This window comes from Pinus tabuliformis, chromosome 8, assembly GCF_031772625.1.
Source record: "Pinus tabuliformis cultivar Carrire ecotype Pingquan chromosome 8, CPIR1, whole genome shotgun sequence".
Taxonomy (NCBI): Eukaryota; Viridiplantae; Streptophyta; class Pinopsida; order Pinales; family Pinaceae; genus Pinus; species Pinus tabuliformis.
The window spans coordinates 1,904,833,749-1,904,858,983 of NC_142294.1; the positions used below are offsets into that span (position 1 = coordinate 1,904,833,749).

General features: G+C 40.1%; 3 protein-coding genes across 3 annotated transcripts; all 3 read right to left on the bottom strand.

The window, feature by feature from the left end:
• Positions 1–17,069: 17,069 nt before the first annotated feature.
• On the bottom strand, positions 17,070–21,306 carry LOC149244043 (uncharacterized). The gene is made up of 2 exons (XM_089371388.1): positions 18,205–21,306; positions 17,070–17,948 (listed from the first exon to the last, which is right to left on the bottom strand). The coding sequence occupies exons 1-2, from the start codon at positions 21,304–21,306 to the stop codon at positions 17,070–17,072; spliced, it is 3,981 nt and encodes a 1,326-aa protein (XP_089227514.1).
• A 78-nt stretch (positions 21,307–21,384) lies between these two features.
• On the bottom strand, positions 21,385–22,440 carry LOC149244044 (uncharacterized). Its single transcript, XM_089371390.1, has one exon. The coding sequence runs from the start codon at positions 22,438–22,440 to the stop codon at positions 21,385–21,387; it is 1,056 nt and encodes a 351-aa protein (XP_089227516.1).
• Positions 22,441–23,374: 934 nt separating this feature from the next.
• LOC149244045 (uncharacterized) lies at positions 23,375–23,758 on the bottom strand. The gene has a single exon (XM_089371391.1). The coding sequence runs from the start codon at positions 23,756–23,758 to the stop codon at positions 23,375–23,377; it is 384 nt and encodes a 127-aa protein (XP_089227517.1).
• Positions 23,759–25,235: the final 1,477 nt, after the last annotated feature.

Here is a 25,235-nt window from a genome sequence, read left to right on the forward strand (position 1 = left end):
TGTGTCTTTCTTGTTTTTTGTGCTTTCCGTGTTTATATTTTTGCAATATATTTTATGTGTTCCATTGCTCTATAATATATAATTTCATAAAAATTGGTATCAGAGCCGAAGGTCTATTTGGCTGATAAACTCGCAGGAGAGAAGGGTTCGTAGTTCGAGTGGGAGCAATGGTAGAAGATGGTAGGTTTAGGGTCAAAAAATTTAATGGCCAAAACTACCAGCTATGTAAGATGCATATGGATGATTATTTGTACTATAAATATCTATACCAACCATTGAGCGGAAAGACAAAGAAGCCGACGATTATGACAGACACAGAATGGGATATTTTCGACAGAAAGGAACTTGGAACAATACGATTGTGCCTAGCGACATCGATAGCCTTTAATATTTCAAAGGAAACGACAACAGAGGGTTTAATGTCAACATTGGCCAAACTATATGAAAAATCCTCAACCTCAAATAAGGTATTTCTTATGAAGTGTTTATTTAATATGAAGATGTCAGAAGGTGGATCTGCTACTGATCATTTAAATGAATTTAATACAGTTACTAGTCAATTAAGTTCTGTAGGGGTAACTTTTGATGATGAAGTTAGGGCTCTGTTATTTCTGTGCTCATTGCCAAAAAGTTGGAATGGTTTAGTTATGGCCATTAGTAACTCTATCTCTAGATCTAGTACTTTAAATTTTGATGATGTTGTCGGTGCAATCCTTAGCGAGGAAATGCGATGGAAAAGCTCCGGTGAGACATCAAGTACTGCTTTGACTGCAGAGACTAAGGGAAGAAAAATGGAAAGAGGAAAGAGCCTAGGATATCGCAACAAGTCAAGGAAAGACAGATCCAAATCCAGATCGGGGATAGTGTGCTAGAAATGCAGGAAGAAAGGACACCTAAAGAAATAATGCAAGTCTCGGAAGGCAAAAGAAGGAAATGCACAACAAGAAAACAACCATGAAGCGAATGTGATAGGTAATGTGTTGCAAGATGCTTTGATTATTTCATTAGAAAATATTATTGATGTTTAGGTGGTAGATTCAGGGTTCTCATTCCATGCCACACCTAATAGGAAATATTTTCATGATTATGTTCAAGGAGATTTTGGACAAGTTCGATTGGGTGATGATAAACCCTGTAAAATCATTGGAATGGGTACAGTTTTCATAAAACAGTGGAATGGAAATCAATGGCTATTGAAGGAGGTAAGGCATGTTCCAGATTTTAAGAAGAATCTAATTTCAATAGGGCAGTTAGGAGGTGAAGGCTGTGTGACTACATTTACAGGTAAAACCTTGAAGGTCACTAAAGGATCCCTGATAATAGCAAAAGGAGAAAAGGTTGGTACATTGTATTTATGCAATGGTATTTCTAATTTTTTTAATGTTTTAACCTCTACAAGAGAATATACAGCATTGTGGAATCATAGGCTTGGGCACATGAGTGAGAAGGGGATGCAGATTCTTCACTCAAGAAATTTGTTGCCAGGTTTTAGGCATGTTGATATAAAATTCTGTGAGAATTGTGTTTATGGAAAACAGAAGAGAGTCAGATTCCTCAAAGTTGGGAAAGAAAAGAAGAGTGAAAAATTAGAGCTTGTGCATACAGATGTATGGGGACCTTCTCAGGTATCATCTCTCGGTGGCTCTCGTTATTATGTTACTTTTATTGGTGATGCAACCAGAAAAACTTGGATTTATTGTATTCAAAATAATTAATCTGATGTATTTGATACTTTTAATAAATGGAAAGCTTTGGTTGAAAATGAGATAGGAAAGAGGTTGAAGTGTCTCAGATCAGACAATGGAGGTGAATATTGCAGAAAATAATTTGATAGGTATTGTTCAGTGAATGGAATTCGTAGAGAGAAGACATTTCCAGGAACACCACAAGAAAATGGTGTGTCCGAAAGGATGAATAGGACAATCATGGAGAATGCAAGGTGCATGAGATTTCATGCAGGATTGCCTTTACAATTTTGGGTAGATGTTGTAGATACTATTGTTTATCTAATAAACAGAGGGCTTTCAATTTCCTTGGATGGTGGTATTCTAGAGGAGGCATAGACAGGTAAAAAGGTAAACTACTCATTTTTAAAGACTTTTGGTCATGAAGCCTTTGTCCACAATAATAAATAAAATAGAACAAAGCTTGAGGTAAAATCAAAAAAATGTACCTTTATTGGATATGGTGTTAACAATTTTGGTTATTGATTTTATGATTATGAAAAACACAAAATCATTATGAGCAGAGATGTCATATTCAATGAAAAGGTTTTGTATAAGGATTAGATGCAGGAAAAGAAACAGGAAAAATAAAACAGAGAATACACGATGATTTATGAGATCACAGAAAAAGTGAAGGTACTTGAAAATCATAATGATCAACAGCCAGAATAGCAACAGCAACAACAACCACAACAACAACAAGCATCTCAAACACCTGAAAGTGGTGTTAGAAGATCTACCAGGATAAGTAGACCCCCTGAACGATACTCCCCTTCATTATATTATGTATTGTTGACTGATTCTGGTTAACTAGAATGTTATGAAGAAGCAATGAAGGTAGAAACCAAGAAGAAGTGGGAGCAAGCCATGAAAGAAGAGATAGACTCCTTAGCACATAACCAAACTTGGGACTTACTCAGGTTGCAGGTAAAACAACATTGCAGAATAAATGGGTTTATAGGTTGAAGGAAGAAGATGGAGGTAGAAAAAGGTATAAATCTAGACTTGTGGTGAAGGGGTTTGCACAGAAAAAGGGTATAGACTTTAACGAGATATTTTCTCTTGTTGTTAAAATGACTTCAATCAGAACTATTTTAAGTCTAGTAGCAGCTGAAGATTTGCATCTTGAGCAGTTATATGTAAAGACAACCTTTCTCCATGGGGATTTGGAGGAAGAGATATATATGCAGCAGCCACAAGGATATGAGGTAAAAGGGAAGGAGAAACTAGTGTGCAGGTTGAAGAAGAGCTTGTATGGCTTAAAACAGGCTCCAAGGTAGTGGTATCTAAAATTTGATAAGTTTATGTCTGAACAAGGTTATACTAGATGTCACTCTAATCATTGTGTTTATCTCAAAAGGAAAAATGATGGCAGCTATATTATATTGTTATTGTATGTAGATGACATGCTTGTTGCAGGATCTAGCATGCAGGAAATAAATGTGCTCAAAAGAAAATTGGCGAACTCATTTGCAATGAAGGATTTGGGTGCTGCAAAACAAATCATTGGTATGAGAATAACTAGAGACACAAAGAATCAAAAATTAACATTGTCTCAGAGTGAGTACATAGAAAAGGTGTTAAAAAGATTTATATGTAGAATGAAAAACCAGTTAGTATACCTTTGCTAGCCATTTCAAACTAAGTAAGGAAATGTGTCTCAAGACTTAGGACGAAATGGATTATATGTATAAAGTTCCATATGCATCAGCAGTTGGAAGCTTAATGTATGCAATGGCTTGTACAAGGCCTGATATTGCCCATGCAGTGGGAGTTGTAAGCATGTACATGAACAATCTAGGAAAAGAACATTGGATGGCAGTGAAGTGGATTCTCAGGTATTTGAGAGGTACCACAAATCGAGCATTATGTTTTGGTGGTTTAAACGTTGCTCTACGGGGATATGTTGATGCAGATATGGCGGGTGATAGAGATAATAGGAGGAGCACCACAGGGTATGTGTTTACTGTTGGTAGAACAACTGTCAGTTGGGTTTCAAAACTACAAAGTGTTGTTTCGCTCTCAACAACAGAAGAAGAGTATGTTTCTGCTACAGAGGCTAGTAAATAAATGGTTTGGTTACAAAGATTTCAGGATGAATTGGTTAAGAAGCAGGAGTTGGGCAAGTTATATAGTGACAACCAGAGTTCCATACATCTTTCAAAGAACTCTGCATTTCATTCCAAGACTAAACATATACAGCTCAAGTACCATTTCATATGATCAACATTGGAAGAGGGATAGTTAAAGCTGGAAAAGATGCACACTAGCCAGAATGCTACAGATATGTTAACAAAAGTTCTAACCAGGGAGAAACTGAGATTCTGCTCAGTTTCAATTAGTCTTCAAGTATGATGAAGAAGATGAGAAACAGCCAGGTCCAAGTGGAGTCATTGTCCAGCAAATGAAGCAGTCGTGGAGTTGCTATAATCAGTCTCCAAGTGGGAGATTGTTGGGTTTGGAGCTTGATTATCTTCTTTATTTAGATGTATCACCACATTGGACCCTAGTTCATAATGTGGCGCCAACACCGCTTGTAAGATGTACGCTGAAAGGAGGGTCCATGGGGGTGGCTGCGATCTTTGGGAGCCCCCCCTGGCGAGGGATCGGCGGCAGCACCCCCGAAGCTAAAAATAGATGTAAAATTGCCTTGTAAAATGTTGTAATTTTGTAGTCAATCTGGGTTGTTCATTAGGAAAATATCTGACGGTAGAAGTTATGTTTAATTTAGGGTTTTTTTCCCTAAAAGGTAGCCCCTTGCTATATATGAGGGAATTGTATTGCGTCTATGTCCATCTATATTCTGAGCGAGGAAGAGAGAGGAGATTGAGAGCGAAGAGGGAATTACAGCAGATCTGCTATAGGTTGTATCTCTTCTTTTTTCTAGATAACATAAAAGGAAGGACTAGTTGTTTCTCCGTGGACGTAGCCCAAATTGGGTGAACCATGTATATATGTGTCTCTCTTGTTTTATGCGTTTTCTATGTTTATATTTCTGCAATATATTTTATGTGTTCCATTGCTTTGTAATATATAATTTTCTAACATTTAGCTCATGCATTCAATAACCATTCATCAACTAATAAAAATATGTCAAGAGTCATAACTAGAACCTGTTATGAAACCATGCTTATAACTAGCATATAGCCAAAATAATAACCAGGATAGAATAACCATCAAGGTTAGATAATAAAAAGTACACATACTCATAAAATACAATAGGAAAATAACTCTTATTAACATGTGTAAAAGCAAACCAAGTATGGGACTTCGACGTACCACCCCACCATAGATTGGGATGAACCAAAACTTTCTTTCAGCCAATCACCCATGTGTCATGTTCCAAACATGAATGTGGGACTCAAGACATAAAAAATTAGAGCTTCCCCAAGACTAAACCACCTCCACTCTCATGCTCTTGCGATCTTTCCAAAACCGATTGTAACACCCTCCTCACACATCTACCCAAGTAACCAGCCAACCATGGTAAACATGTGACGAGAGGCTACTATGATTGGATTTGACCTCCTATGTGACCTTAAGGAAGTGGAATCGATGTAACACATTAATAAACCTGTCCACATTAGAAACAAAACCTTCATGAGACATGTCATCCACTCAAACATCTTGTCCCTAGGTCCCACTAATGTTCTGGACATCTTAAGCCTCAGTTGCTATCATGCTATAGGAATGACATCGTCAAGAAACCCAGAGTCACTCTCACAAGCTTGCTTGCCAATGTCCAGAGACCCATTTTTCCAGTTATGTGCCAGTGTCCCTGGGATTTGAGCCACTATTTCAGGCCCAAAGCCCAGGTCACTACCTACAATGGAATGATATCTTAAGATCAGTCAAAGAATAGGGAAATAATGATGCAGAGATAATAAGTTAAACAAGAAATTAATCAGACCCCTACTAATAGGAATTTCGTCAAACATATCATCAACATGTAACCTGCAGGTCTAAACAAATTAATTAAGTGTATGGATCTCATACTTATCTGAGAAGCATTATGAACCATTGTTCCCTCATGTCATTTGTTGCATTATCATCTATTAGGCCATAGATACATTATCCATTCATTTACAAGTAAAAACATGTTGAGAGCCACACACATATGCTATCATAAAACACACATATAAACAACATAATAACAACTGAAACACTCATGAAAGTACAACCATATATACCACATATAATCCATAAAAATACTCATAGAAATACAATGAGAAATAAAGTTTCACTAATGATGCAAAAACCAAACCCGGGATGGGACTTCCATGTTCCACCCGACCATAGAATGGCTAAGCCAAATCTCTCTTCAGTCGTTCATGCCCATGCCATATTCCAAGCATGAATATGGGACTCAAACCAAAAGAACCAACCAAGTCCTACCGAGGCTAAACCACCTCACCCTCATCAATAGAAATAAGGCTTTATAGTAATCCATCCCTAATCACTAGACCAACATAATGAACACGGCATAACATGCTTTATCATGATCTCCGCCCGATCACTAGGCCAAACAAGCATGTATGCCATCAAATTTCTCCACCTACATCATGAGGAATTTTCCTATCTCCTAGTCTCTCTCACTAGGCCCTAAATTGAGACCAACTCTCCAGGATTCACCGAATATCCAAAACCTGAGATTACTAGGCCCAACGGAGAGAAAACCACCTCTTGGATTTACCGTATAACATGTCATTCACCCGCTAGGATTCTTAGGCCCATAGAGGAAACACAATATTGGCTTTACCGCAACCGATAGTCTAGCACAGGGGTCACTAGGCCAATGGATTTACTATTATCCACAGTCTAGTTCAGGGACCACTAGGCCATGTGCTCTATCATTAAGATATCCACCCCACTCATCTTTGAATCCATTCGCCAATCTAGCTTAACCAAAACATGAGAACCCCATCACACCATGGCTATCTGTAAATGGAAAGGCTAGGCTGAAAACATTGTTACACCTGCAAAAACCCATGCCATAACAACAAAAGAACTGAATGCAATACCATGCATGCCAAATATAGCAAGGAAATTACACATGTAATCGATACCAACAATGAATCCTATTATAGCTTCATGATCCTACCTTTCCTTGCTTGCTCCTTCCTTCCTCTCGCCTTCTTTTCCTTTCTTGATCCCATGCATAACTGTAGCAAAATATTGATCCAAGAGCTTATAATGACTAAGAGCTTTCCAATTGATCCTCAAAAGCCTTTTTATCAATGATGCCTCTAATTTCTTCATTTTCCATTATTTTCCTTCATTTCCTCTTCACATGCAACATGTGACCTTTCACCTCCCTTTTCTCCTAATTTCCATTATTTTCATACATAAATGTGCCAAAATGTTATTTTTCCTTTCCAAAGCCTTAGTCATTTCCTTTTCCAATTTCCTTAGCCATGAACAATCAAATGAACACCCACTAGGATGTCTTGCCCAACATTCAGCTTGGAATACATGTTCAATGACACCTATAGCCAACAAGACTGTTGAAAACAAAACGTATTGCCCATGGAGCTTTATAACACAACTTGTTGCAGTATTTACAAAGAGCACTATTGAAACATGACAATCATACAGTTTACTAGAGCTTTATAACATAGCTCATTACGGTATTTACAATAATAACAACATATACTCATGCACATTTGCTTCACCCAAAAAATAATCATACTGTCTATGGAGCTTTATAAACCAGCTCGAGACAATATTTACAATAATATACACATATGCACATTTTCTAAACCAACAAATAAAAGGAAACGATGTTCGTATCAATCAACAAGGGAGTCTAGAGGCTCACACCCTCACACTCAAAGTAATACCAGGATTCACCTCCTTCCTAGGAAGTCCAAAATCCACTACCACAGTCAAATTGCATCCAATGTCAGACACTATAATCTTGAGCCACTTGTCCCCTCAATAAATAGTTACCGACTCATTGTTCCAGTGTGCACTCCCAATGTGCATTTGATTCCATCTGGAAATGCTCATGACCAAAACAAATATATCTTCAACCATCGCTTCTCTACTACATAGTCCCTTGGGAAATCGGTCACCCACTTCTATGGAGTCACTCACCTTCCAAGTTCCCCAGTATCCCCTATACCGGGTGATCCATCCCTTGGCAAGGCTTCCTCACATCAGAATATACAAAAACCAAGGCATATACCTGCCTCAAAACCATCATATCGATCATAGCATGCTCATGGAAATCAATGGACACTATTAGGTCCTAGTGTCCCACAATGGCCCTGCTCCTAAAGTACTTTACAATCATATTTTTTTTTTTCTATGTAAAGGCTACTGCTATATTAAAGTAAGGAAAATATGTACAAAGAGTTACATCCTGCGAGAAGGCCGAAGCCAGTCCTCAAGCAGAAGAAGCTTTAACCGAGTCATAAAACACAGTCCATTGTAGTGGTTCCTAGACGTCAAATAACCTGGACTCAAACTAACAAAAACTCCATAGCTACTGGCAGGGCAGAGCCAGCTTACAACATTGACCATAAAACAAAAAGAGCAATCTGCTGAAGTCTGAGACTTGCAGCAGTTGCCAAACTGAACCTTAGGACTGAATTGGACACAAAATTGGACACAAAACCACAACACAATTTGTATCGACATGACTGCAAAAAGCAAAACAGAGCACCCGAGAATTAGACTGTCTGGCTGGGCGAGGCCTCCGGCTTTCCTTTGTCTTGGCTTGGCGAGTCGAGCCATATAACCATCCCGTCCACATTCTGAAGCGGCTCCCCCGGATCTGTCGGAGCTCGGGCGCTGAAGACCTCCATCTCCATGTTTGAATTTAGCGGCGGCAGGACCTCTTGCACAGAGGCAACATAACCTGAGATGTCCTGTATCGGAGCTTGCTGGATCAGGGCGGTCTGAATTGGAGCTTCCTCATGGCGGTGAGCTCTGTAGACCAAACCGTTCATATCGCCCAGGAGGATATCACTGTCTTGAACAATTTCAGCGGCAGTGGATCCAGAATTTGACATTCCAGGCTCTTCTTCAGAGATGAAGACTGTGAAAGTGACCACCACTTCTGGTCTAACTAGGCGGCTCGGAAATCTGAAGCGAAAAGTCTGGTAGGTGCCCTGAGGAAGAAGGCATTCCTGCTCAGAACTGGGAGACAAAGGTGGCTCTGAGGCGATGTGCTCAATTGGATGTAAGTCTTCCACTACAACCCGGGTACCAGACCTCCCTCCACGCCTGGGAACCCCTCGGCTGTGCGGCATGGCGTTTAAAACCAGAGAACCCAAATACTCAACAATCCCTTGAATATTTGCAGGCGGAAAACCCTCTCTTCGAACACGGAAAACAACAATGGGTCGGTTTTGTTCCATAATTGGCATTTCAATTCCAATATAAGGCGTAACCTTCATTCGCACCACGGGGGAAAGGCCTTGGGCTTTTCTCCCTGTCTGCATCGAGGCCTGAGCAGCCATGCTCGGCTTGAATGCAGCGTCCCTTCTCCTCTGCTGCAGGCTGAGTGCATTAACCCTGTGCATTATCTCGTTAATCTTTTTGCAGGCCTCCTTGTACAGCCGTCGGTGCTCCGTTCTGCTTCCAGGTGTCATGGCGCATGCCATATTTATTGACTAGTATGAACACCCGCATCCGGGTTACTTTACAATCATATTGATGCATGCTCCAATTTATTTTGCTGTTACTACCAATTCTTGTAGACAATTTCAACCACCCAATCGAGCATGTTCATGCATTCCTGTTCCAAGCATATAAGTTCCATTAGATTAAAATAAATTGAAATAAACTCAAGTCATACCTTAGCGGTAGTTCGTCAATAAGTTACATTTGAAATCATGTTCGCTTCCTGTCACAACAAGTCAAACTAACTGTTTGATCAAACATCATGTATAAACATATCACATCATGTTAGTTCAAAACACAACCGTCCTAGATCAAAATCATAACTCACATGTAACCATCATAAACCATAAACGTAGATCACATGTAATCATGATATACCATATTCATAAATCACATGCATAATAAAACTAAATAAAATTTTGATACTTATCCTTTCATCAATCCTTAGCTTCTACCTTTGTCTTTATTTCGTACGCACTCCGGATCGGTTGCCACACTTGACAATCACCTAGTGCCTTCTCCTCAACCATGTGCACATACACACAGTGTGCATCACATACATACAACTATGCATGTCATATAACACCATATAACACCATGCAATACATGCATCTACACCGGTACCATATGTACTACATGTACACAGTACGACTTGTGCACTGCAACCACCTGCACAATGTGTGCACAACATCACATGTACATGACACCACCTGCACAATGTGTACGCAACGCCACATGTACATTTCACAACTGTACAATGTGTACACAATACCACATGTACACAATACCACATGCACGACATGTACGCGACACCATATGTACACAACGCCACATGAACAACATGTACATAGCACCACCTGCACACAATTCCACTTGTACAACATGTACACAGTACCACATCACACAACACCACTTGTGCAAACATGCACACAACACCTTATGTACATAGCACCATATGTAAAACATGTACGTAACACCACTTGTACATAGCATTGCATATCCAACATGTACATAGCATCATCTGTACAGAGCACCGCATGTGCAATATTTGCACAACACTTCATGCACATAACATCACATATACAATATGTGCACAACAATAGTACCATACATCCAAAACCACACTGTCTTTACCAAGAAACATTGGTGTTAAACAATATTTTGTCACGCCTCCTACACTTCCCCGTGACATAACCCAAAGTTTCTGAAACATGACCATCATGCAGTGTACTCATTCAGATATGCAACTCAGATCCTCCATAAGACATTGATTGGAAAATTCCTTGAGCTTCCCCTAAAGTAAATGGCTCTAAAACCCTAATTTGATAATCAATGCCCTTATGAGACTAAAAACAATGATGATTACTTGTTGCACTATACCAAACCCATGATGGCGTTATTTTGTTTTCTTTCTATACCCGCGATGATCCCAAAAAGGAATTTTTCCCAAAGAGGATGAGAAGTTTCGTGATCTAGAAGCTTCTAGAGTGATGAGCTGGAGGTTATTCGGCGTAGTGAGGTCGAGTTCTCCCAACCTGGCCTCTTGGTCTTATCCCTATGATAACTCCTTGAGATGAGGGCCTACTCCTAACTATGGAGAGATCCTAACTCCCTTTCCCAGCCTATATATTGATCCTCTCCCATTCTTAAATGGTTAGAGGTTGGTTGTTCTATGTCTATTTGCACCCTTATGTTAAGATTGTGCCTATATGCTACTCATTTGGCTTGGAGAAGGAGTGCTTGGAGAGCTTATCTTGGACTTGGATATTCATTCAAGGAGAGCCTATCAACATAAAGGCTTGGTTGTATGCATCCCCTTATTTTCTATTAATATACAACTACTAGTTCATTTTCCTTAAATGTGTATGCTCATGTATCATTTAGCTTAACATTCCTTGATCAATTAAGTAGGTTTCTTTTGAATATGCTATTTGTATTTGCATGCCTAGTTGTGTCTTTATCTCTTGTGTAGGTGCATAAACATTGAGAGACACAGGAATGATCCCGTGACACAAGTGATTCAAGTTCTTCGAAAAAGGAGATCAAGATAGCACCGGAACGAAGTAGGCCATCTTCTTCATCTCTCTTTTCAATTGCAACTTAGGAAAGTGTCTAGTAGATTATCACTTCGGTTTCTAGACCCACTCATTGGGCTAGAGGGATCGCCTCTGTCCGCAAAGAGGATTTACCTAGACAACACTTGGTTCCATTGTCTTATCCATGCTTTTCCCAACATGTCACAGACCACACTGCTTTCATTGTGTTGTTGTATCCCTCGGTATATGTTATGAAACAAGCTCAAGAAAAGATAGAAAATATAGATCAACGCCTTAGAATTCAGCCTCTTCGAGGGGGCAACCTCCTTTACATTACATAAATGAACAATTCTTTGATGATACAAATGAAAAGACCTCCTTTCTATATATAAGAGTCTAAGGGGTTATAACATAATCAGAGCCGACATAACAATAATAATGTAAGGGCACAATAATAACAATAGTGGGCTTCTATGGGGCACAATGGTAACAATATGGGCACTACATGGGTACATCAATAGAATAAGTGGGTTATACTAATAACAATAAGGGGTTACACTAGTAGTATAGGGGCCTAACATGCCCCTCTCCTTCAAAAAGCGTTGTCCTCAACGCTTGAGTAGTACTTGATGCTTCTGTATAAAATTCTTGTCCTCCCATGTGGAATATTCAGCGGGTAAGTTCTTCCACTTGATGAGATACTCTGAAATTGATCGATTTCATAGCTGTTGGGTTCTTGCTTCTATGACTGCTCCAGGTTCCAATATGATTTTTCCTTCCTCTTCAATTTCTGGCAATATTGCTTGTCCATAACATAGACATAATAAAATCACATAATATCAAGTCATAACCATATGATACTAACCTTGTATATTGTCATGACTACTCTTCTCAATTGATTCCTCGTAAGGCTAGGAACCTCTTCATACCATTCGCCTATGTAAGCAATCATTCCTCCATAAGGATGATTCTTGATGACCCTGTTAGATAGTGACATAGATACATGCATACATACATATATAATCATTAGCATAAAATAGTCATCATTTTGTCAGATAATGACATACATACATACATGTATACATATATACACATCAGCAAAATCACTAGCATAATATAATTACCAGATAACATAGGGTCTAGGTTAAGAGAACTTCCCGTATTCATGCACAACATTGAGAACAATCGTTCCCAACATATCCAAGGAATCAGACACCTCAGGTCCATTTACTTTACCTTTTCTAGTTACCTTTCACATGTCTATACTGCCACCGTCTGTTTACCACTATGGACCAACTAGTCCAATCGACTGTCATAGTCTTACCTTTTGTTGCGTTTACTCATGCACAGAGCTTCATCTAAGTCTTATATCACCTTTTAGGTACCACACAACTCTCCCTGAGGTCCATTAACTTTCCTCTTTCCAAAACAATCCCAAGACTCAAAACATAAAAGGCAATACCAAGAAACAACCAAGAAGAAAACCATGAAACCCAATAACAACATGACACTATAATAAAGTAGCATAGCTATGCACCAAACGCACACAAAATTGCAAATCAAGTGCAACAATCACAAAAGACCAAAAGCACAAGACTAACCATAGACACCATGACTCAATCCCCATGGTTCCCAAGAAAATCTCGACCTGAGCCTTCTTCGAGATTTCATGGAAACCTATCTTGCCATGAAACTCCCTGCATCATGCTATCATTAACACATAAAATTTAGTGCATAAATAAACATAACAATACACTAGTTACCTCATCTTGTTGTGCCAAGCATGTTTCTTGCAACTAAACATTCCATGCCATCTCTTAAGGGACTCCAGTACTTTGACAGATCCACTTGTAACTGAAGACTAGCTAATATACTTGTCAAGTACATGTTCATGAATATAACATGTATCCACATAATGTCAAACAATATTAAGGTTAGAAAGACTTCCTGTATGCAAAGCACTCATTCCTTTGGAATTAGGGTTTCCAAACATAGCCAAAGTAATTCTTACCCAATTACTTTCTTTTACCTTTACCCTACTGCAACTGAGTCTTACTATGGACTGTCACGTCACCCAACTATTAGTTATATAAACAGATCAATTATTACCTTGTCACTCTAATACCAAGAATGTTTCCTGCAACTGCTCACACATGTCAACCACATGTTCTAAATATCAAGAAAATCATATCTATCACTTTGGAATCAACCTTTACCAAGACTAACAATCATGTCATAATCCATAGTCAACTCATATTCATTAGACATAATGCTACAACTATCACCTACTTACATGTAAGCATATATCAACTGTCTCGACACATATGTATTAGTACAATCATCTTAAGACAAGATCATTTCTTCATGCAGTCCTGGAGAATCATACCCATATCATGCAATTATTCAAATATTCAAGCAAGCTATGAATGCACCATGTCAGATAAATCAACTAGAGGACATAATAGGCAACAAACACTAAAAGACTAAATATACGATAGAATCAACAATGAAGCACCTAGTATACCGCATAGGAAAACTCATACCAACCAACTAGTCCAATCGACTGTCATAGTCTTACCTTTTGTTGTGCTTACTCATGCACAAAGCTTCATCTAATTTTTACATCACCTTTCGGGTACCACATAACTCTCCCTGAGATCCATTAACTTTCCTCTTTCCCAAACAATTCCCAAGACTCAAAACATAAAAGGCAATACCAAGAAACAACCAAGAAGAAAACCATGAAACCCAATAACAACACGAAACTACAATAAAGTGGCATAGCTATGCACCAAACACACACAAAATTGCAAATCAAGTGCAACAATCACAAAAGACCAAAGGCACAAGACTAACCACAGACACCATGACTCAATCCCCATGGTTCCCAAGAAAATCTCGACCTGAGCCTTCTTCGAGATTTCATCGAAACCTATCTTGCCATGAAACTCCCTGCATCATGCTATCATCAACACATAACTTTTAGTGCATAAATAAACATAACAATACACTAGTTACCTCATCTTTTTGTGCCAAGCATGTTTCTTGCAACTAAACATTCCACGCCATCCCTTAAGGGACTCCATTCCTTTGACAGATCCACTTGTAACTGAAGACTAGCTAATATACTTTTCAAGTACATGTTCATGAATATAACATGTATCCACATAATGTCAGACACTATTAATGTTAGAAAGACTTCGTGTATGCAAAGCACTCATTCCTTTGGAATTAGGGTTTCCAAACATAGCCAAAGTAATTCTTACCCAATTACTTTCTTTTACCTTTACCCTACTGCAACTGAGTCTTACTATGGACTGTCACGTCACCCAACTATTAGTTATATAAACAGATCAATTATTACCTTGTCACTCTAATACCAAGAATGTTTCCTGCAACTGCTCACACATGTCAACCACATGTTCTAAATATCAAGAAAATCATATCTATCACTTTGGAATCAACATTTACCAAGACTAACAATCATGTCATAATCCATAGTCAACTCATAGTCATTAGACATAATGCTACAACTATCACCTACTTACATGCAAGCATATATCAACTGCATATAAACATATAACACATCAGTACCAAACCATATACAGATCATTCTAGCTAGATTCCAGTCATCAATGCATGACCATATCAACTTCACAAACCATGACCTAATGCATGACAACAACAATTACTCCATTGTACACATTTCCATATGCAACCATCAACATGCATACACAATGACTAATCAACTACACATATGCATGAATGTATGTACTCGAGCATGAGCGATCAATTCTTGTAACCAACCTACAAGACTGATACATGTAATCAAACATAGAAGAATGAAACCTAACACACAAGGATGTAATCAAGCAACATACAACAACATGTAAGAGACATATAACAATATGTAACCAGTCATATACTCATGACGATGCATTCCACAAAATCAACATCAATTTCCTCATGACAACCTTACTACAACCCAGATCAACATTAAGCAATGCAACAAGCACATGGAATGCAAGTGTAAGATACACACATGCAACTGACATGCATGCATGACCAACGCACACCACCCATCCAGTATTAGGGGTGAACCATGCTCTGATACCACTTTGTAACATGCTCCTCACACATCTACCCAAGTAAGCAGCCAATCAGGGTAAACATGCAACGATGGGCTACTATGATTGGATTCGACCTCCTATGTGACCTTAAGGAAGTGGAATCGATAGAACACATCAACCAACCTATCCACATCAGTAACAAAACCATCAGGAGACATGTCAACCACTCAAACATCCTATCCCTGGGTCCCACTGATGTTCTAGACATCTTAAGCCTCAGTTGCTCTCATGCTATAGGTATGATAGCGTTCGTAAACCCAATCGCTCTCACAAGCTTGCCTACTAGCGTTCAGAGACCCAATTTTCTAGTTTTGTACCAACGTCCCTGGGATTTTAGCCAATTTTTCAGGCCCATATCCCAAGTCACTACCCAGAATGGAATGATAGCTTAAGATCAGTCAAAGAACAGGGAAATAATGATGCAAAAGTAATAAGTTAAACAAGACCTTAATCAGACCCCTACTAGCCATAACAGGCTTTTCGTCAAACATATCATCAAGATGTAACCTACATGTGTAAATAACATAATTAAGTGTATGGATCTCATACTTATCTAAGAATCCCTATGAGATATTGTTCCCTCATGTCATTTCTTTCATTATCATCTATTAGGCCATAGATACATTATCCATTCATTTACAGGTAAAAACATGTTGAGATCCATACATAGTTGTGGTCATAAAACACACATATAACAATCCTAATAAAAATAGAAATACTCATGAAAGTAAAACCATATAGACCACATATAATCTATCAAAATACTCATATAAATACAAGGAGAAATAACCTTTCATTAATGATGCAAAAACCAATCTCGAGTTGGGACTTCCACATTCCACTCAACCATAGAATGGTTGAACCAAATCTCTCTTCAGTCATTCACCCCTATGCCATATTTCAAGCATGGATGTGGGACTCAAACCAAAAGAACCAACCACAGCATATCGAGGCTAAACCACCTCACCCTCACCAATAGAAACCGGGCTTTACTATAATCCATCCCAAATCACTAGGCCAACACAATAAACACATCATAACATGATTTACTGTGATCTCCACCTGATCACTAAGCCAAAGAAGCATGGATGCCACCAGATTTCTCCGCCTACACCATGAGGAATTTTCTTGTCTCCTAGTCTCTCAAGCTTATTGCAATCCAAACCCAGATCACTAGGCCCTAAACCAAGACCCACTCTTCATGATTTACTGCATATGCCAAACCCGATATATTTTTTTCTAAGTAAGAGTAATCTGTTAAAAGAAAATAAAAAGATATTTACAAAGGTGTTCTGGCTGTAAAGGAATACAACCTAACTCAGCTTTCTGCCATTTAACTAGATCTAAGACTTCCCCAACAGAGGGGAAACCAGTCTGATAGAGAGAGATACAAAAAGGAGACAACATTAAAATTTATCCACAGTTTTCTGAAGAGAACCATTGAACCAGCAAAGTAAACCCAGCTACTCCATCCAAGAACAGCAGACCACCCAGAAAACTAGCATTACATCCGCATAGGATCGCCTACATGGACAAAAAGAGGAAAAAGACTAAGATCTAAGTAAAGTGCCACTGGCATTCGTGACGCTTGTAATGAAATCCTCCGTGGCAAGTTCCTCCACTATCAGGCAAGCCCAGTCATCTGGGTTGTTAGACCAAGTTTGTCCCATGGCATGCTGCTTGCCTTCTCTGCTACCTGTGTCCAGCTGCAGGTCCGGCACATCCCTCATGCCACTTTCCACTGCCTGTGTGTTATTCTGCAGTTCCAATTCTTCATGCAGGCTGCCAGCGACGGCCTTCCCATTCTGTTTGTTCCAACCACCTTGACCTCCTTGCACTGCTTCCTTGTCTCTGTTTCGACTCGGTCTAGCTTTGTGCATGTTGTCCATGGAGAAGGTCATCGGGATACTCTGCTCTGCTTCCTCAGAGAAGGAGACGGAAATAGTGGCGACGATGATCGGTCTATTGAGTGAGCTTCTGAATTGAAATTGCGTGGTATGGGGGGTATGATGCAAGGGCAAAGGGAAGAGAGCAAAGCGCACAGCCTTTGCATCGTTGCCTGAGCAGTGAAGGCCTGCTCGACCACGACCACTTCTTGTGTTTGGGTAGTGGGGATTTTCCGTTGAGGAAGAAGGAGAGTCCGAGATACTTCGCTCCCTGGCCTGAGGCCAAGAGCTTCCACCTTGCGAGCCACCCCTTATGCTGAGCAAATGGTGGCGAACCATGGTGGAATAAAGAGAAAAGAGAGCATTAGGGTGAGCGGAGGGGGGATTGATAGGGTAATTGGGCACAGATGAATCTGAAAGCTGGAGAACGGGAGCATAATTGTGAAGAATTGTTTGGGAGAGGTAGTGGGCCTTGCCCGAAATAGGGCTGCAAACAGACCAGTGGTGACGCCCTGTTCTGGTTCTTTCAATATGCACTGCTACCTACAGAGGACAGGCAGAATGGATCAAGGGAAGAATGCCATGTTTATGAGCGGGCTTCATGGTTAAATAGAGTATGATTCTACCTCGACTGTATCAGGAAATTAATGCCGTCTGCAGGGTACTCTGAGGAGTTTTAATTCTGTGCTTGGGAAGATTTCTTAGAGCCAGGTGGCTAGCCTGTTCGCCGTCATCGCGTCTTCTCATCGCAGGCGAATTAATGGTCACCCGCATCTGGGGGATGAGCTTCCTATTGCACCAAGTTAGTGCAGATATGCAGTTGATTCTGGTCATCAATGATGTCGAGCGGTCCATAGTGAAGGATCTGGTCTTGATCTGTCCCAATGTTTGCTAGAAGATCAGCAACTTTGTTACAGTCCCTTTTGACATGAATAAAAGTTATTGCTTTTCTGTCTTTTATCCATTTCTCTATTGTTTCAAGCCTGGTCATTAGTCTCCAACTGTTGACAACACGTAAGGCAGATCTTCCTTGTTGTATTTGAGTAGCCATATTGATGAGTATCTGAGTATCCCCTTCTATTAGGATTGGATAGAAATTATGTTGGTCAGCAAGCTTCATACCTTGCCACAATCCTTCCAGTTCTGCCGAGTTGTTCATATCCCATCCAATGGAGCCAAAAAAGGATAGTAAGGGTTGGCCCTCATGATTTCTAAAGATGCCTCCATAGCCTGCTTTGCCCGGATTGCCTTTTGATGCTCCGTCAAAGTTTAATTTGATCACTTCTGTGGGCGGGCATGACCAAAAAGAGGGCTTCCTGGTTGTGATGCTGGTTCTGTTGTGAGTCAATTGAACTTGTGGCAGTTGTAGGTTCCAGTTGGCCCATATACTTAATTCCTGTGGCTGGGTTGGAAAGTCCTCCATTGTCCATTGATGCAGGGCGAGAGTTTCCTTGATGTTCTGACAAAGGTTTGTCCATATTGTTTCTAATGGAGTTTGATGATTTTTAAAAATTCGCTTATTTTGTTCCTTCCAAATTGTCCATAGTTTATTGAGAATTTTTCTGTTGTAGGGAACTGGAGTCCAGTTGTTGATGGTGCTTCTAAGGTCCCCAAGAATTCTGCTCGATCTCTGGCACCTAAATGTGAGCTTCTCCCAGAGGTGATTTGCCATACTGCAAGAATCCATTAGGTGTTGAATACTTTCTTCATTGTTTCGATAGTTGGGACAGTAAGAAGGACCATGAAATCCTCTTTTAATTAATTTATCCCAAGTGAGAATTCTTTGATGATACAGTAGCCAGATAAAGGTGGAGACTTTGGGCCATATCCCTGTGGTCCATATTCGTTGCCAGACGGGATCAATAGGTTCCTGGGATTGGCATAATATTTGGTATGCCTCTTTGGTGGTGTATGTGCCTTTCGGTGTGTAGCCCCATCTTAGAACATCACTTTCTGTATGAACTTTGATTTTTCTATTGGTAAGCTCTTTGTGTAACTCTAAATGATACTCTTCCGTGGCTTGCTGTGCTATTTGCCTTGCCGGTTTCCATTGCCTGTATCCTTGTGTATTTCCAGGAGTCCAGAATTGTGCAACATTGTCTGCCTGGTTAATGTTGTTTGCATGATGATTTGTTTCTGGTAAGAATGCTACAATTTTGGGTCTCTGTTGCCAAGAGTCCATCCAGAAATGAGCCGTTCTTCCATCCCTTATTTCCCAGAAGCTATGCTGGTGAATTATCTCTCTGTGTTGCTTGGCCGCATTCCAAATTAAGGAACCTGTGGGTGTAGTTGTGATTCTGATTAGCTCTTGTTGCGGTCTATTGTTAGCATACTTTGTTGTCCATAGTTGCGCCCATAGCTTCTTTGGACAGGAGACCCATTGCCACCAGATCCTGGCTCCCATCAAAGTATTGCTTTGTTCAGGATCTCTTAAGCCGAGGCCACCCTGATTTTTAGGCTTGCAGACTTTATCCCATTTGACTAGAGCCCACTTTCTGTTTTGTCCTGTGGAGCCCCATAGGAAGTTGCGCTGCAAATTACGAATTCTTTTCAGAACCCACTTCGGCGCTGCAAGCACTGAGAACAGATAAAGGGGAATAGCTTGAAGAACAACTTTGATCAGGACTAGTCTACTGGCCAGATTGAGAGTTCTATATGTCCAAGATACTAGCCGTTTTTCCATTTTCTCAATGAGTTGATGCCAAGATGAATGCTTTAAAGCTGAGTCTATAAGAGGGGCACCTAAATACTGGGACGAAAGCTTGGCTTGAGAGAAACCAATGATGCGAGTGATGATTCTTTGGGTGGATTTAGGAGTATGGAAGAAAAAGATCTGAGATTTGGAGGTGTTGATGGTGGTGCCCGAGGCGTCTAAGAATGTATCTAGAATAGCTTTGAAGGTCCTGGCTTCTTGTACTGAGGGGTGACCAAAGAGCATATTGTCATCAACAAATTGTTGATGGGTAATGGCAGGGGATCCATGGACAGAGATTCCTCTGAGATCATTGGATTGGACTGCTTGTTTTATGATACGCCCTAGACCTTCAGCCATGATTACAAAAAGGAAAGGGGACAGTGGGTCACCTTGACGAATGCCTCTGGAAGGGTTATAAGGTTTAGAGGGGATACCATTGACAAGAACTGAGCAAAGAGGGGAGGATATGAGAGACATTATCCAACGAACCCAAGTTGGACTGAAGCCGAAGGCTTTTAGCATCTGACTTATGTATGTCCAGCTGAGTTTATCAAAAGCTTTTGAAAGGTCGATTTTCAGCAACATACCTGCTTGTTTGTTTGATTTGAGCGAATGAATGGTTTCATGGGTTAGAATTATACCATCCAGAATTTGGCGACCTTCTACATATCCAGATTGCTCGGGAGATATGAGTAAAGGAAGGAGCGGTTTGAGGCAATTGGCTATGACTTTCGAGATAATTTTGTAGATTACATTGCAGAGGGCAATAGGTCTGAACTTCTTCGAAGTGCTTGGTTGAGCGACTTTGGGAATAAGGGCGATGAAGGTAGAGTTGAGCGAGGGGAGTAACCAATGCATTTCTCTTGATTCCTCTACTACCTTCCAGACATCTGCTTTAATAAGATCCCAGAAATGATGATAAAAGTTGGAAGTGAAACCATCAGGTCCTGGTGCCTTCCCGGCTTTGAGCTGATTGGATGCTTCTTCAACTTCCAGAATTGTTACTGGTCGCAGCAGCAATTTATTGTGCTCCTCCGTAATGAGTTTAGGTATGTGCTGTAGGATATCATTGATGGCACTTTGTCTGTCAACGGGTTGTTCTTGGTGAACAGTTTGGAAGTGCCTTGTCAACTCCTTCTCTATGTCTTCCTGTTTTTCCAGTTTGTCTCCTTGAGGGTTTTGTAGATGTGAAATTGTATTGTACATTCTTCTTTGTATTGTTGTGCTGTGAAAGAACTTCGTATTTCGTTCCCCTTCCTTGAGCCATCTAATTCTTGATTTCTGTCACCATAACAGTTCCTCTTGTTTGCCTCTTTCATCTAGCTGAGATAGAAGTGTTTGTTCCTGCTTTGCATACTCCTCTGTTCTGCCTTCAAGTATGATTTTTTGCTGAAGTTCGGTCATACTCTGCTCCAGGATTTTTTTCTCTTGGAAGATGTTGCCAAAGGTGGTATGGTTCCAGATTTTGATTTGTTTTTTGATATGTTTCAATCTTTGCTGAAATTGGTACATAAGTGAGCCTCCATTGGGAATAAAGCTTTCCCAAGCATCTTTAACCACAGTATTAAACTCAGGATGGGTAAGCCAGAAAGCTTCAAATTTGAATGGTTTTCTGTTGGAGTTTTCTGTATTCTTCCATTGTAAAGAAATAGGCCAATGATCCGAGCCAGCTAATGGAAGGATAGAGGCACTTATATCTCCACCAAGATGAATGAAATTGTCTGAGAGTAGGAACCTGTCCAACCTGGATGCTATTTGGTGATTACCTTCTCTTTTGTTGTTCCAGGTGAATATTCCATTGTCAAAGGGTGGATCCATAAGACTATTGTGTTGTATATATGCTTTGAACTCATTGCTTTCTTTGTCCAGCTTTCGTCTGCCACCCTTTTTTTCCTCCAACTGTGTTATCATGTTGAAGTCTCCTCCTGTTATCCAAAGTGGATGGGCTCTTGGAGCGTTGAGGATCTGCAATGTTTCTAATTGCTTTATCTTTTGCATACTTTCCTGAGGGAAGTAAACATTAGTTAGATGTCCATGTATGTTGGTGCCAATCAAGTGGAACATGGCTTGAATGAAGTAGTGTGAAGCATGGATATTTGTTAGAGAAATATACTGGGAGCTCCACGCTATGGCTAGTCCTCCTGAAGCGCCAGTAGCGTCAACTATCGCAACTTGACAGCCTACCCAGGCTTTGGAGAGAATTGGTTCTAAGGTACTGGCATTGCATTTAGTTTCTTGCATGAAAACAATGTGTGGTTGTTCTTGCAGGATCATGTTCTTCAACATTCTGTACTTCCTGGGACCATTAAGTCCTCTTACATTCCATGATATGAGCTTCATGGTTGACTGTTGGGTAAGGATCGGTAATACTTGTTCAGCTTGGAGCATCTTCTAGACTCCACTAACATTTCTCCAATTAATATGGTTCGTTGTAGATCTGTCTTTCTGCCTCTTTTCTTTCCATCTTTAATGATGTGTTTCCCATCCCATTTGCCTCCTTGTTGGATGCCCAAAGTATTGTGCTGATGCGCCCTTGAGAGTACTACTTCCAATTTTTCCAGTTGTCTGTCCGGTATTGAGTTGAAATCTTTTCTTTTGCAGGCCTGCTCTAGAGTTAAGATGTCTACTTCCCCCAGGGCATAGCTTTCTGGATCCTCTTCCATTGAACTTTGCTGATTTCCCTCATCTTGGTGTGTTGATGGCTGAGAAGGTTCTGCCTGAGTATCATCTATGTCCATATTTTTTTCAGACCCCAAGGCTTTGTGAATAACAGGGTTGGGGTGAGGATGCGAGACCGAGGTCGACTTTTCAGAAGGGATGGCCTTCCCTGAATGACTGGTGGTAGCATGGGTTGTAATAGGGACAGAGGTTTGGAGGGAGCAGAGTGAGGGTTTTCTGGCCTGGGCTCTTCTGAATCAAGCTATTCTAGATTCGTCAGAATATGAAAGCTGTTGCTGGAGGAAGGCATGGCCGAGGATGGATCTAAATGTTTGTGTGCTAATGGGGGCTTTTTGATATGCTTTTTCCTGCTAGATACCTTGGTGAAGCCTTCTGGATCTGACTTGCCATCTGAGCTTGAGGATTTAGGCGGAATATTTAAGGGGCAGTCACGAAAGAGGTGACCATGGGTATGGCAGCACCTGCAACGAAAGGGTACATGTTCATAGTCAAGGGGCTGAATCCATTCAAAATCATCATGAAGAAGACTTACCGTGTCCGGTAGCTCATTGCCCAGCTTCATGTAGACGCAGATCCTCGCATAAGATGTGTATCTCTAGATCTTAGTTTCCTCTGCTACTTTTATAAACTCACCGAGTCCATTGCCAATGGTTGTTAGGGAGTCCTCGTCCCAGTATTCCAGAGGAAGCGAATACAAGCGAACCCAGACTGGCGCCCAACTGAAATCTTCCTTGTCAGGGTTGAATCTTTCGACCCAGTCACGCAAATACAAACCTGCTGCATTGAAGAAGTAGGGTCCTCCATCTAAGATCCTGTTCCGGTCTTCAAGGCAGTTGAAAGTTGCAGTGAAGAAGCCTTTAGGTCCTAGCTGTAGAGTTACATGACCCTTGGGCTTCCATTTGGAGGAGATCCAGCCTTGCAGAGCTTTTTCATTAGGCCATAAGCCAATAAATTTGCCAATCAGGGCATGATCTTTCATGTATTGTATTTGTGCATTGATCCTGTGACTCGGCAGCTCGATTTTGGGCCTTTCCGTAGCGATGCGCTTGCATGTGTTCGATGAAGCCTTTGTCAGCTTGTCTGGTGACGTTGGTTTATCCAGTTTCTCATGTTCCACGTCTTCTAGTTCATGCTCCTCCGGCTATTGCGCAGGCTGTGTTTCTTCTTTCTCTGTTGTTTTAGTTTCATTCTCAGTATGGTTTCCCTTATTGTGCATTTTGGGGGAAGGCGTTGATGCCTCCCCCATTGGACTGCTCATTGTCCTTTGCTATCAGAGTTCCAGAGTCAGAGCTAACAGATCTGTATGTGGATGTAGCGCTGTGTGCTCAGACTGTGCGCCGTATAGAGGTCTGTCAGGAACCCTAGTTCCTCAATGCGCCCCACTTCATAATATGTTATGCACCTTTTGCCAAACCCAATATTACTAGGTGTTATCACTCCGTAATTTCCCAAGGTTGTGGAGAGAAACCCGGAGGTAACCAAAAAACCACTTACAAAGATTGGATCTAACCCTTCCAGCTTTAGAGAGGGATCTCTCTATTTGATTTAGGTTTCCGTCTTCAGATATTAGGCTAGTTGTTGAGTTCTAAGGTTGGCTTTGCAATGGTTTGGTTGAAAACTGTAGGGAAATTCCACTGGGCATGGAGTCATGAGTATTTGGGTGATCAAACACAAAAATGGAAAAGTAGTTGTAACAGTTCAGGATAGGCAAGATTTTGGATCTTTAGATCATTTGTGGAGTGAATAGGATGAAATTATTTAGATTCAATTAAATATAGATCATGCTGGAATGACTTATATACTTAAAATGAGAATGAAAACATTGATATTGTTTATAAGCCAGAGCATAGTGTACTTAAACAAATTCAACCTTTTATATTATTTAAACAATAGAAACATAAAAACATATGGAAAATTTAGGAAATAATAATTTCACATGAGAAGGAACATCATAAATTTCCTGACACAGGAATCCTAGAACAAACTCTCTGTATTATTGAAATTGATCACTTCAGTACATGCACAACTTACATCAAAATGTTTGTTTTGTTCATACAAGTTCCAACCTTTTCTAACTCCTATTTCTAAATATTTATAGAAAACTATCACATCTCAGATCAGATTTCAAAATAAAATATATTTAAAAAATAATATATATTAAAGACACAAATATTTTAGATATATAAGAACAAAAACAGGGAAAATCTGTTAATGGCGAAAATTTTGTGCTTCAGTTACACTTCACTCTATAAACTCTAGCAACTAGTCCTTCTTTTCTTCACTTGGGATAGAAAAGGTAACCATATTTCTGAACCTTTCATCCACTTCGATGTAAGTGTCAAAGTTGGCTCATTCACAAAAAGGTGATGTATTTCATGCTAAATATTCAAATCAAACTATATTCCCTGTATGAATGCTTTTCCACTAATAACTCCTTTGTACATTAAAAACTTTAA

What these genes read in the sequence shown, in the direction of transcription:
- LOC149244043 (XM_089371388.1), bottom strand. Translation starts at nt 21,306, where the DNA reads ATGTACAATACAATTTCACATCTACAAAACCCTCAAGGAGACAAACTG. An exon ending in TGCATATCTGCACTAACTTG is followed by an intron (nt 17,949 to 18,204) that starts GTGCAATAGGAA and finishes TGTCCTCTGTAG; the next exon opens with GTAGCAGTGCATATTGAAAG.
- LOC149244044 (XM_089371390.1), bottom strand. Translation starts at nt 22,440, where the DNA reads ATGAAGCTCATATCATGGAATGTAAGAGGACTTAATGGTCCCAGGAAG.
- LOC149244045 (XM_089371391.1), bottom strand. Translation starts at nt 23,758, where the DNA reads ATGAAAGATCATGCCCTGATTGGCAAATTTATTGGCTTATGGCCTAAT.